Source organism: Seriola aureovittata, chromosome 9, assembly GCF_021018895.1.
Source record: "Seriola aureovittata isolate HTS-2021-v1 ecotype China chromosome 9, ASM2101889v1, whole genome shotgun sequence".
Taxonomy (NCBI): Eukaryota; Metazoa; Chordata; class Actinopteri; order Carangiformes; family Carangidae; genus Seriola; species Seriola aureovittata.
The window spans coordinates 7,547,403-7,561,518 of record NC_079372.1 but is presented as its reverse complement, the minus strand read 5'-3'; the positions used below and the strand labels follow the sequence as shown (position 1 = coordinate 7,561,518).

The window sequence follows — 14,116 nt, the reverse complement described above, 5'->3', positions numbered from 1 at the left end:
GCGGCGTGTTTTGAGATAATGTACCATAAAATAATAATTACCGTAATGACCGTAATGCTCGCAGGCCTTCAGGTGATGAGAGCAGCCTGTATAAGCACACGATATGGACCTGCTTGTCTTGATTTTACTTTGAGTGGTAACTCGATCTGCTGCCAGTGAAAATCCTAACTTTGCTCTGGTATGGATAGGGTAATAGCCTCGGGTGCTTTATAAGTTTATTTTAGGTAATAGAGACGCTTGTTTTGTTACAGCCTGTTCCGCCCTTCTCTCTTTCTCTTTCTCTCTCTCTCTCTCTCTCTCCACAATTTTACCTAACACTCAAATTCCTCGCTTCTTCAAAGTTGGTGACTGGCAGAAGAAAAAAGGGATTGGAGGAGAAATGTGAAGCGCATGCGCCATCTGAAGGTTTTGCGCTGCGCATCCATGCTGCAGTGTGCTAGTTTGTGAGAGGAGGCGACTGAAGCAGGTGAGTGAGAGAGAGAGAGAGAGAGAGAGAGAGAGAGGAGAGAGAGGGAGGGATAGTCGGCAATACTTTTCTGCACTTCAACACACACAGACACACACATACGGTGTGGGAAGAAGACAGACTTGGAGCCTCAGCAAAGCCGCTGTTGTTCACACGCTGTGCTCTTTTCCTCCCCCTGGCACCGTGCGCGCTCGCCAAGCCGCACTGTTTGGAGATAGTCCGCGCGGAAAGTTTTTTGGAGCATACTGTCTGGAGCCGATTAATTGTTGCATCTGTTTTTTTTTTTCTCCATTTTTTTCTTCTGTTTTCTTTTTTTTTTGCGTGCCGGACGACTTTACTGTTTTGCATGTGAAGACTTTTAACTGGAGCTGAGGAATTGTCAAAGTGTTTTTTTTTTGTTGCACAGAATGGAAGGTAAATTGACATGTCGTTTGTGGCGAGGATCGCCGTGTGGATCTTTCCGCAGGTAAAACGCGCTATGACCTGAGCGCGTGTGAGCGGCTGGATTTAATGTTCTTGACAACATTTGACGTGTTTTTTGGTTTGATAGAGTTTTAGCAATAATCTGGAGCAGTCGTCACTCGGACAGGGACTATAAAAGTAGGCCGCTTTCAATTAGAAGAGAATCGACTAAAGTACATGCGACGTTTCCGCCAGCTGCACTTTGGGTTGCCGTAGATGGGTTTTATTTGTTAATAGTTACCGCAAAGTCACACACTGACTCGTTAAAGCAACTGATCCGTTTTCCTCACACTGTCTTTGGACATTTTATACATCTCGCTGCCTCCTTCCAGCCCTCTAAGCTGCTTGGCGCACGGAGCGCATTCACTGATTTCTTGGGCGTCCGTGTTCACCAAAACACCAAACCTGAAGAACTCTTAGCTTTAGCACTTCACTTCCTTCACCCCCAAACGAAGCACTTTTCCAAGAGATCGGGATAAAGCGACGAGACTTGTCTTCACTACAGAGCGGAAAGGGAAATCTTAAATCCACCTGGCCTGCACTGGGATTATTGGTTTGATATCGTCTGCAGAAAGTGGATTAGCCTGCAACTTCTAACGGGCTGTGCTCCCTGGTGAGTAGCCTACAGGTCTTCTGGTTCACTCAGCTTCCCATGCAGCCGCACTTAAACTCTGGATAATGTGTGTTTTGTGTAGACCCTCTTTTTTTTTTTTTTTTTTTTTTGGAGTAATACTAGTTCTTGGATTTGGATAAAAGTTCTTGACAGATGTGATGTGTGAAACATGCCCCCTCCCCTCACCCCCCACCCCCCTCCCATTGCATTCACTGTGACCCATATGTCAGTGTCCTGCAAGGCAAAGAATGAGTTCAACACAGACAAAATCATACGTCATTTGATATTGGGTAAAATGTAAAAATGAGTCAGCTTTCTCTTTGCTATTGTTAACGGAACCTATTTAAAGTCAGGCAGTGTCCTTTGTGCTGCTTCTCTTCAAACCCTTGTACCTGGCTCCCTCTCCTGGTTTTTTTTAAACATCAGGACAGACAGGCAAAGACACTCATCAGTTTGCTTTATTAAATGCGGATTAAATGTCCTCCATTTGTCAGTAAATTATGGTGCTATGCAGTTTACGAAAGCTCAAATTTTTTTCTTGAATTGCTCTACGGATTAAATGTTGTTATATTTTGTTTTTTTGCCCAAGACCCAGACATCCATACCCTCAAAAAACCTCAAATTCATTGTTAGAATATACATTATCAAAAGGATTAGAGATGCATACTGCAAATATTATATCTTAAATAAGCCCAGGTGTTCATTAAAAGTTTCCAGAATTTGACACTCAACGCACCCTAATGCTTTCCCCTTCACATTTCTATAATTTGTTGCTAAAATTATTGTTCTATTTTATTGTAATAATATGTTGGATATTTTGGCCCAAGGTCCAAGAAAAAAATAAATAAAAAGAAAACATATAGGTCCAAATCTGACTAAAAGGTGAAATAATTCCAGACACTTTGCTCATTTTCAAGAACCGGTAGGCATCTTATTTTCACTAACTCTTACAGTTTTAAACTTGAGTGATTTAGTTCTTTAGAATAACCTCCCAAATGATCCGCTGCCCGAAATTTAATCATTTTGACGACGGTTTTTCAAATTGTTCCCTTCCTGTAAATTGTTCAATTTGATGCCACTTTCACCGACAGAAATCTGCAGGGTAGTCATCAGTCATCCGGTTCAGTCATATGAATACTTCACTCGGGTCAAATCGTTTCCAGGGGTCACGGAGCGCAGGATTTACGCAGCTTTCACTGGCGATGCCGATAAAACAGGAGTGTGTTTTTAAGTTTACGAAAATGATACTGACGAAGTTCTACGCAGTGTTGAATAGCTGCAGCCACTGAAACGAATAAAACCCTATTTAAAAAGTACGAATTCATAAATAACAGACTCCTCTCTCCTTTGTCTTCAGACGAATCGAACTGTTCTCCTCTCTGATTGGCTGAGACTCAGTTGGGACGTGTTTGGTAACTGCACGCACCTGTGGCATGCTGACAGTCAGTTTAAATATGAATGAACAGAATCAAATCTGTGTTGCTGGGCACCACCGCTGTTGAAATAGTGTCCAATATGGCGCAAAGATAATATTTAATTGTAGATTTGAATCATCCATAAATTAAAATATGCTTCCTGGTGGGCGGAACAACTCAAATGAACTGCTTTAAAATCAGTGTAAAACCACCACCCTCTGCGGATTATTGCCTCAAGTTATGTGGATGAACTGCAATGAACATAACATCACCAACTGTTACTGAGGCAGCACACAAACTGAAAGCACATGCTCGTTTGTGTGTGTGTGTGTGTGTGTGTACGCGCGCGCGCATGCGTGTGTGTGTCCGCGCGCGCGCGGTGGCGCTGGGTGAGTGATGGTGAACTTGGCCTTGTCTTTAATGAGTATTAGGCAGGCCCAGGTCTCCACGACTCAACCCTGGAAAATAACGCAGCATGACAAATTAGAGCTGCTCTCAGACCCAAAATTCACACACGGCCCAACTGGAAGGCTGGCACATCGGTTGAACTCGCAAATTTAGGGGTAATTATTTTAACTCATTTTCTGCCTGCACTGCAGCCAAACTATATCACCAGAGCCACACAGTTGTCTGCACAGAATTGACTTTTTTTTCCCTTTAAATTCCTTGTGTAGTTTGCGTTTGGCTGCACAGTAAAACCAGGCCATACACCATCCTCCGCTGACGTGGCTCCTTACAGACCGATCCACGTTCAATTAATAAATTAAAATTAATTACAATATAATTATGCACCGGCATGACAATTATTTGTCAGATTGCATATTTAATAGCCAGACACTCCATAGTTCCCGTAAAGAAAACTAAAAATTAAAAATCAAAAAAATCAAACACGTCTTCTTTTCTATTTCCGCGTCATGTATTCCTGCTAACTCGCATTAGAATATTTTAAATTAGATATAATGAAAACAAATTTTACAAATTTGTATGACAATTTTATTTGACATACATGTTTCTTATTTACAGATATAAATTAACAAAATAAAATCTTGTCAACAGGAGTCAATACAATCAGGTCTGCTATTGGTTGAAAAAAGGAACAATATGGAAAACAAACAAAATGATTGGGGGGGGGTTAAAGTCCTCGTGTTTGAAATCTCATTGTTTTTGTTGTTTTAAGTGAACCATATTTGCATTAAAAATGAAATCATAACTGTTGGTTAAAATTAAGATTTAGTTTTACTTATTTCAACAGTAAATGTGAAGCCTCAAATGTATTTAAAATAAGGTATATACACACACACACTGTCTGATTATAAGCCTCTATGTCTTGTCTTTGTCTCTCTCTCTCTGTCTCTCTCTCCCTCCCTCCCTCTCTCTCTCTGTCTCCCTCTCTCTCTCTCTGAGTAAAGTGAACAGTCAGTCAGGAATATGTGTAGTTGGGGTTTCATGGTCATTGTGCCTTCTCCGGCTGTACGTCTATCAGTCCTATGTGATTCACACTCAGACCTGCTGCCAAATGACTGCTCTGCAAGCACTGATAGCCTCAGGGCACTCATCACACATACACACACACACACACATGCATGCGCAACACTCTTTGCCTGTAAAAGGGGGGGGGTTTATATATATATATATATATATATATATATATATATATATATATATAGGCATGTAGCTGAAAGAATTTTTTCTGTATTCCCATGATACATTTTAACATAACGTATATCTGTCTTTGTCTTTTTCTGTGTTCTACTCAATAAACTGTGTGTGAGAGACAAACATCCACACAGTCTGACTGACGTGCATCCTGTTTTCTGTCTGTCCTCCCACAGATCAGCGGCAGTATGAACCTGGGGCTGGGCTGTGTGTGTCGGCCGGTTTGCTGGCCCTTTGGCAGCTTGTTGGACTCCAGACACTGTGTCTTTGCCCTCACACTCCTCACACTCCTCATGCAGGTGGTGGTGGAGGCCAACTCGTGGTGGTATGCATTAATTTTCTCTCCATATGTACAGTATTTTCTGTGTGTGTGTGTGTGTGTGTGTGTGTGTGTGTCTTGTTTTGTGCACAGTGTGTTTTTGTCATGTGGCGAGTGGAGATTGTCAGCATTCAAAATGCATTTTCTTCTCTTTTTCACTCATACATGAGTCACATTTGTAAATGGAGCAGCAGTGGACAAAAAGCTCAGAGAAAGGCCAAAAATTTAGATTGATATTGATTTTGGAAAAAAAATGTTATTAGTGTTTATCTTTTACTCAGTTTCAGAGTCAATTTCAGGGTTGTGTGTGTGCGTGTTTGATAAGTAATCCTCCTCAGCTTCAGTTGCACCACATATGAAGTAATACAACATGCTGACTGTGGCACATTAGCTTTTCAGGAAGACCTTTTTTCTCCCTTATTTTCTTTCTTCACATATTGCCAAACCAAAATTATGAATATTATAGAAAACATAGAATGCTGTGGTTTATGAGTTGGCATCCAAATATGTGCAAACACGAACACCGTGTGGGACTGCACATATGTGTTTGTATGTGCGAGTGTGTGTGTACACACACACACACACACACACACACACACACACACACACACACACACACACACACACGTCTTGCTGCCTTTAGGAGAACAGTATATATTTGAGCATGCTGCACTTAAACACACACAGTACTTCTGATATGGGAAAATGCTGTTTACCAGTCACCATAGAAACTCCTCACATCCTGTGGTTGTTTCTGCGTTTTTATCTAGTTGTACACTTGTGCATAATTGTGTATCCCCACTTGAGTGCTTGTAGAAGAACATGAAGCATTTACAGTAAACCCATACTTCCTGTGTAAGATTTTTATTTACTTCAAATGAGCAGATCAAAGCGAGCGGTGACATCATGTGGTGATAGAGCAATTATATGAAAATAACAATTTAAACAATTAATTTGAAGAGGATTTATACGGATAAACATATTTTTAATGGGCTGAGCCCAGTGGGCGGCTACATTAAAGTTCATATAATGAGTTGGATTACGGACCCAGCTGAGGACTCGCACATTACCACAGAGCTTTTGGAAAGCCCAGTTTGGAGCGCAAACTGTGTGTCTTTTGGTTTCCTCTTTGAGAGGACACACAGGTGTGAATGATTTAGAGTGTCAGAGCAGAGGGTGTGTGTGAGACCGAGCGCATTAACAGTGTGTATGTTGAATTTTTTTTTTTTTTTTCTTGTCTTCCGTGTGCTTATGTCTGTATGTCTGTGTATATGTTGTGTGTGTTTTCAGTCTGCGTGCCCTCGCTGCTGAGTTTCCCCAGTCGATCAGGTTACACTGGGGGCTAATTGTCTCTCTCTTGGGGCTCTGGGATGGGCTGCTCTAATTGTCCTGTGGCCTGGAACCAGATGCTCATACTAGTGTTTCTCTCTCTCTCTCTGTTTCAACTGTGTTTGTCCCTCTCTCTTTTCCCTTTAATTCATTTTTATTTCTCTTTCTTCCTCTCAAACAGAACCGAATGTGGCGGTAGATGAAATGATTCGATTTTACCACAAAAAGGTCGCCGGCATTCATAGCTAAGAGCTGTCTGCTCAGTGCCTTGACTTGGTTTGAGGAAACATGAATTATGACCAAACCATTCAGCAAAAAAGTCAAAAAGTATTGTTGCTTTCTAGTAGGTACAGTGAGTGCTTAGTCAGCAAAATATTACCCTCCAAGACGGTGGTTTCCAACCTAAAGTTGGGACCCGGGTGAACACTGTGGGGTCACAAGATAAATCTGAAGGGTTTGCGAGCTCTTAAACAAGTTAAGAAAGAAGAAAAAAAAATCACAGTTCAGGCACGCAAAGCTATGTTTATGTTTTATGAGTTTTCTTACATCTTTGTTTTTTAAAATACTGGTATAGTTTTGCCTCCTAAGGTCTCAACTGAATATGATTCAAGTGAAACAATCTTAGACGGGGCATATCACAGCAGTATTCAGCCTGTGACAGAGGTTCATGAGTAGGTATTGCTTGACTTTAAGGGGTCACAAGTGAAAAGAAGGTTTGCTTTTTCTATTTCTTCATGAATTTTTATGTTACCCTTTTTTTCTTAACTTCAAATTTTCCAAATTTCACTTTTTTTTCTTCCCGACTCCCTTGTTTATGTTTCCATTTACTTTATGCTCTTGTCCGTGAATGGCACATTTTCAGTCTAGTGTCAGTAAAAAAGCTTAGAGCGTGCAGGGTCTCACTCCATCCAGAAACTAACTGCGCCTCATTTCAATAACGAACACAGCTTCAACCAATCAAGTGAAATCAGCTGTTGATTGTGAAAACTTTGCACACATTTGTTATAATGACACATGAGTCAAAACAACTGCATTATGCGCCCCTCTCATCCAGGTCTCTGGCCATGAATCCTTTACTGATCCCGGAGGCCTACATCATCGGTGCCCAGCCTCTGTGCAGCCAGCTGGTGGGGCTGTCGCAGGGCCAGAAGAAGCTGTGCCAGCTCTACCAGGACCACATGCAGTACATTGGTGAAGGTGCCAAGACAGGCATCAGAGAGTGCCAGTACCAGTTCAGACAGCGGCGCTGGAACTGCAGCACAGTGGACAACTCTTCTGTTTTTGGACGGGTCATGCAAATAGGTAAATAAGCAAAGATAATGGCTTATATTCTTAGAAACATATGCATAAACACAAAGGAGATTAACAAATACCAACACATGCACATGTTCGCAGTACATCTTCACTAATGTTATTTAGTATCCGTACATTCTGTCTTGCCTTTCTTCATTCTTCCACTCTGTGACTCACTGACCCCCTTTTGTGTGTGTTTGTGGAAGTGTGTGTATGAAATGTATGGGGCTGCTGATTCTCAGCAGCTGTGTGGAGGGAATAGTTGGTGGGTGAGGTTGCTGGATAAATCACATGTGGCTTTGGCCTGCTAAACCAGCTCCCGACATGGAGCAGGAGGGAGGCAGAGAATCGGCTTTTCCCCTGATGAATGGGAGACAACCTAACATACACACACACACACACACACACACACACACACACACACACACACACACACACACACTCTTACACATACAGACACACACAGGCGCGTACTCTGAATTTGGACTATAGCTGGCCTGCATTTACAAGTAATAGGAGTGCAGTGAGTGTATGCGTCAATATATCACCTTGTCAGAGATTACACTGTGCGTATGTGTACGTGTGTGTGTTTGTGTGAATGCGTTTGCGTGTGTGTGTGTGTGCGTGTCCATGTTCATACAATGTGCTCAGATCTCTTATAGAAAATTCAAGAACTTTACAATCCACTCTTAAAAGTGATTCCCACTACTGGATGCTATCATTTAACATGGTTTGTTTTAGTTTTCTTTGGATGTTTGCCTTCACCTTGCGGGCTAATGTGAAGGTGGTTTACCATTTATTGATCATAACTCTCCAGCTGAATTACAATGAATCTATACAAGGTCAGAGTTGGGATCATAGCAGCAGGTTCGGAACAGATCCCATGTTTTAGTAGTTAGCACTCGTAGAGCTCACATTTTGGGATTCTTTCAAATGAATTTTCAGTAACTCAAGCAGAAAGCTGTGCATTTTCTTCGTTTGGCTACTCTTTAAAGGGTCAGTTCACCCAAATTCCTGAAGAAAAGAAAAAAAAATTCTTACTCATATTGCACGTTGAAAGTTTAGTTTTTTCATTTGTCCAGATTATGAGATATCCATGCCCAAGATTTCTGCTCTCAACCCAGTGCAATTAATGGAAGAAATGGTGAATGGAATTTCGATTGCGGTGCTCACAGCTTTAAAAATAACAGTTAATGCACTCAGCAGCAGCTTGTCTTTCCAGAAATAATGTTCCCATTGCTCTGGGTAATCCACCAAACATGCTGTAAACAGTTTCATGGTGACAATTTTTTTTTTTTGGTAGAAAGTAATGATTACACCATCATCTGTGGATGATCCCAAGTAACCAGGACATTATTTTTGGAAAGGAGAGGCTGCTGGTGAATGTAATGTTGTGAGCACCAAAACTAAAATCAAAATTTCATTCAGCTGCTTTATACTGGGGTAGTTGCAGAAATCTCAGAGATGGATATCTCACAGCCTTGGCAAACTATCCGCAGTGATAGTTACCACTTGCGGTAAGCGCTAATGTTTTTTTTTTTTGTTCAGGCGAACCAACCATTTAACATGCCTTTGTTGTGAATATACCCTACATGACATAGTTGACCCACATGTGATTGGGTCTGTGTTTTTACACTATTCTTGGGGATTCTTCCCGTCTGTGTCTCTGGCGCTGCCGACTCCCTCCCCACAGATCAGTCTTCATAGAAACCTCATCAGCAGCCATTTCCTAGTTCCTCTTCTGCCTCCCTCTCCCTCCCCATCATTGCTTCTATCTCAGACCACTCCGGGCCAAGTAAACATGTCCTCCCCCGTGCTGTATGTCTGTCTATCCGAACACCCGTCTCACTGTCTGTCTGCTGGCTTAGGACACTGCTGGTGATTTAAAGCTGAGCTCCAGGGGGTGCTGGCGTGGTTGGGTTCAGACCCTCTCCCCTGCCTGGTTTGGCTAGCTGCAGGGTGGGGTACAGGAGAAGGGAGGCTGCAGTGTGGGAGACAACAGTTTGACTGTCTACAGGTCCACTATTAGGCCAATATCCTCAGGCTGGTTTAAAAGTTGTACTAGACTAATAAATAACCCCCCCACCCCCTTTTCTCTCTGATCGCCTCCTGCCAGAGTTTCCCACCTGGACTTCTTTCAGACTTTCCAATAGGTTTCTTTATTCATCTTTTCTCTTTTCCGTCATTGTCTTTTTCAGCCTTTTGTGATATTAAGTGCGTGCATGTGTTTCCTTTTCCATTTTGCTTACTTTTTTTCCCCTTCAATGTCTTTTTCTGAACTTATCTCTTCAGTCGTCTTTTCTTTCTCCTCCCTCATCTCCCATTCTCTGTCCATCTGTTATTGTCATTATAGTACGCTCTCTAAAGGTTTAGCCCAGCAGGTATACGAGCTGTGCATTTTTATTTTGTAGCAACCCATGTCTTCAGCGTTAACACGAAGCCTCGTAGTAATGTTGGCTGTTTCTTCTTTTGTTTCTTCTTTATCTCCTCATCTTGGTTTTCTCTTGTAGACTGTGGTTTTGTTCAGTGGTGGTAGTAATGGATAGAGCATTTGGTGGCAGAAAAATCTGCTTATGTGTATTTTTGTGCGCGCGTTATTTTTCTTTAAGGTTTCTTTTTAAATTTCCCGACCTCTTGTCTCTGTGGAGGAAATGTTGAGGGTAAAAACAGCGGGAGTTAATGAGCAGTGGCTCCAGAAACTCTCAGTCATGACAGATAAAGTAAAAGAGTCGTTGTCACTTTTAATTTGGGTGAAATGATGGCTGCTTGTTAGGAAGCAGCTCTGTCACTGGAGGGCGCTGTCTTCTCTCTGGCTGAAGCCCAATAACAGCAAACCAGATTCCACTGTTCAAAATGTTGGTGATGAGGAGCCTCCAGCACTTGGCTGAAGTGCTCTGTAATCTTAAGTGTATGGTGAATGCTGTCATATGACATCACATCTCATAACACTGTGCAGATTCTTAAAGCAAAATGACAGTGAGACACACTCAATATATAAAATAACCACACATGCTTAAGATACAGAAATGGAAGCAGTGGATGGATTTGCCAAATGATAAAATTTCATTTTTTTTTTTTTGTTTTTATATTTCTCATTTACTCTGTCTCTTCTTGGGTCAAGTGTGACATGACGTTCCTGTTCTGTGTGTCCGCAGGCAGCCGAGAGACGGCGTTCACGTATGCCATCAGCGCAGCAGGGGTGGTGAATGCGGTGAGCCGTGCCTGCAGAGAGGGGGAGCTCTCCAGCTGTGGGTGCAGCCGTGCGGCGCGGCCCAAAGATCTGCCACGAGACTGGCTGTGGGGCGGCTGCGGAGACAACCTCAACTACGGCTACAGGTTCTCCAAGGAGTTTGTGGATGCACGAGAGAGGGAGAAGAGCTACCCCAAAACGTCGTATGAGAACGCGCGGCTGTTGATGAATCTCCACAACAACGAGGCAGGAAGGAGGGTAAGAGACTGGGGTTTGCATGCACAAACACACACTCACAAAAGTTTGTTTATGTGTCATCAGATATGAAGCAAGCAGAAAGATATATACTGCAAGCCCGAGAGTGAGACCAACCAGTGATTAGAAAGAGCAAGAAGAGTTTGGAAGTGAGACAATCCAGGTCAATCAGATAGGTCTCCGCTGATCATCTGTGTAACAGCTCTGTCTGCTCTCCCCTCCTGAGGCTTTGATCTGTGGGGAGATGGAGTCATTGGAGGCAGCTCTGGGATTTCTTTTCCTTTCCAAACATCTTGAAACCACCTCAAAGGAAACGTAATACCAGATATCTTTTGCCAGGCTGTTTTCTTTCAAGTAGGACAAATGAGTGGACAACATTTTATTCACTGCGCCATTGGAGACATGGTCAGGATCATTCGGCCCTGTATTGCAAAGTAATGCTTTATGAGATCATGAGCCGAATATTGTGCAAATATTTATGCAGACAGGACAAATTAGAAATATGAAGCATGTGTCACTTGTTTTTTTTGTTTTTTTTTCCTGTACTTTGCCACATAAGAATCATCTGTTTTAATCCGAATATTTCTTTTCCCTTTTTCCCTCCCCCTTCTCTCCCGCTCTCAGACGGTGTCTGACCTTGCCCACGTGTCCTGCAAGTGCCACGGGGTATCAGGCTCCTGCAGCCTGAAGACCTGCTGGCTGCAGCTGGCCGACTTCCGCAAGGTGGGTGACGCACTGAAGGAGAAGTACGACAGCGCTGCCGCCATGAAGCTCAACTCGCGTGGAAAGCTGGTGCAAATGAACAGCAAGTTCAACGCTCCCACGAGCCACGACCTGGTGTACATCGAGTCCAGTCCAGACTACTGCCTGAAGAACCAGAGCACGGGCTCCCTGGGCACAGTGGGGCGCCTTTGCAACAAGACGTCAGAGGGCATGGATGGGTGCGAGCTGATGTGCTGCGGCCGCGGTTATGACCAGTACAAGGCCCAGATAGTGGAGCGCTGCCACTGCAAGTTCCACTGGTGCTGCTACGTCAAGTGCAAGCGCTGCACCAAAATCGTAGACCAATTCGTCTGCAAGTGAGAAGAGGAGCGTTGCCTGTGTGTGTTCGCTTGCAGACGATGGGCGTACATCTGTGTGTATTCATGAGCAGAGGAGCAAAGGAGTTGAACACAGTGAGAGAATGGAAGAAAGAAACTATATAAATTATATTTATAGAGTTAAACAGTTATGCCATTGCAAAAAGACTGACTCTTTTTTCAAAAAAAAAAAAAAAAATCTTATGTCTTCAGAAACTGAGAGTATCGTGAAATATTTATTTTGAGATTGTTATGTTTTATTTTGGCCCAGACATTTTAACCCCTTCAAGTGCCTGATAATGGCTGGAAATCCTCCCCCACCCCACCTGCACCATTTCTTTTTTTCTTTTTTTTCAAAAAAACACCCCTTTTCTCGTCAGATGGCTCACACTGATTGCAAAAATTGGACTGTGCTTCTCATTTCCTAACAAGAGTATAGAGTTTGATATTTGTGGCGTAGTTGACTAAAAGGTCCTGATTTGTTGTTTAAGACTGACTGTGTTGAGAGGAGAACGCCTGTGTGCTCGAGTGTATGGATGTGTTTTCATGGGCCAAGTCCCAAACCACCCTTCACATCCTCACCAAAAGTCTGCTTGTCCCCTCTCATCACATGTAGGGTCAGGAACACTGTTGGTTCGTTCGAGTCCTTGGAGTACAGTGGCGACAATAAGAGGGCTGTTTTGGGGATTGGGCCATTTATTAAGCTGTCCCAGAAGCCTTAGTGTTCCCCAGGTGCTGCAGCAAGCCCTCCACCATTATGCACTTTGATACAGAGGCTTAAACCTGTCTGTACGTGTCTGTTCAGCTGTTTTTTTTTTTTTTGTTACTTGTTACTACAGTGCATCAGCAAATATATCAATATTATAGCCTACATTCTTTTCCATATTAATTCAGATTATCCATTTAACATTATTCTACAATACTTAACATGGTTTGAATATATATGGGCAATGTTGTGGTTACAGCGGTGAAATATTCCATGCTCTGTGTATATAGTATGTCTATCCAACCAATCAGTAAACTGTATTTATTTTCTTTAACCAGATCCTCCTTTAAGCTTAAAACAGAAAAAGCATCTCCATCAGAGATGAGTATTTAGTCGGACATTCCCAAGGTTTTGGAGTCACTTTTTAAAATTTCGTTTTCACTAATGCGGCTCTTCACTGATTTTTCTTTTTTGTAAAGGGAAAAGCACCTTATTGTTTCAAAAACACATTCTTCTTTTGTCCTCACTCATGTTCAGCTTTACTGTTACACACATATATATATCACAGATGTTCAGATTTTTATCATTGCCACAAATTTTTCCAAAACCACTCAGTTAACTGCTCACTATCCCTGTGATGATTCTCAATAGAAAAACTCTACCAATCCAGCTATGTATATTTATAAGCTTCTCCATGAATTTGTTGTTATAGTTGATATTTTGTTACTTTTTACAAATTGGCTCAATGCTCTTCTTTGTTTCAATAAATATCAAATGTAAAACCAGCAGAGAAGTAGTTACTCACACTATTTGTTTGTCTGTGCCTTTGACGTTGAAGTTCTTTTCCTCACATAAACCTCTTTCCTTTCCACATATACATTGCAAAATAAGTTTGTCTTCTTGAAAAGTGTGTGTGCCTCAGCAGATATTCAACTACTGATTCTATAAAATAAGATACAACTTTTCTTTTTCGTTTTATTCGAACAGCACTTCAGGGTTTTTATGAAGCGGTTACATTCCTTCATTCAGTCTCCTCACCCATGGGCAGATTTAGTAACAGACAGTCAAACCCATGTTGGATGACAGCTGTTTCAGGCGTGGAGTGAACAAAGACGAGGAGAGTTTGCTTGAGAGCTTTGGAAGATGGTCTGGAGATTGGGTGTCTCTCAGGGGGATGGTTGAGGTTGTATTATAAGCGCTCCTCAACAATCCAATGACAGTGGATCAGTTAATGGAATGATTAATCATATTGTGTCAGGAGAATAGGAAGAGGGGGATTTTCAATGTGGGGGGAATGGGGCTGTCTGGAAGACGACTGGGCCTTGTCAGAGAC

At 42.2% G+C, this 14,116-nt stretch overlaps 1 protein-coding gene across 1 annotated transcript; it reads left to right on the top strand.

Moving 5' to 3' along the window:
* Positions 1-469: 469 nt before the first annotated feature.
* wnt5a (wingless-type MMTV integration site family, member 5a) lies at positions 470-13,568 on the top strand. The gene is made up of 5 exons (XM_056385842.1): positions 470-1,541; positions 4,789-4,937; positions 7,315-7,562; positions 10,709-11,001; positions 11,623-13,568. The coding sequence occupies exons 2-5, from the start codon at positions 4,801-4,803 to the stop codon at positions 12,079-12,081; spliced, it is 1,137 nt and encodes a 378-aa protein (XP_056241817.1). The 5' UTR covers positions 470-1,541; positions 4,789-4,800; the 3' UTR covers positions 12,082-13,568.
* Positions 13,569-14,116: the final 548 nt, after the last annotated feature.

Coding starts and splice junctions, on each gene's coding strand:
- wnt5a (XM_056385842.1), top strand. CDS start 4,801: ATGAACCTGGGGCTGGGCTGTGTGTGTCGGCCGGTTTGCTGGCCCTTT. Junction 7,563..10,708: donor TGGACGGGTCATGCAAATAG/GTAAATAAGCAA, acceptor GTGTGTCCGCAG/GCAGCCGAGAGACGGCGTTC. Junction 11,002..11,622: donor ACAACGAGGCAGGAAGGAGG/GTAAGAGACTGG, acceptor TCCCGCTCTCAG/ACGGTGTCTGACCTTGCCCA.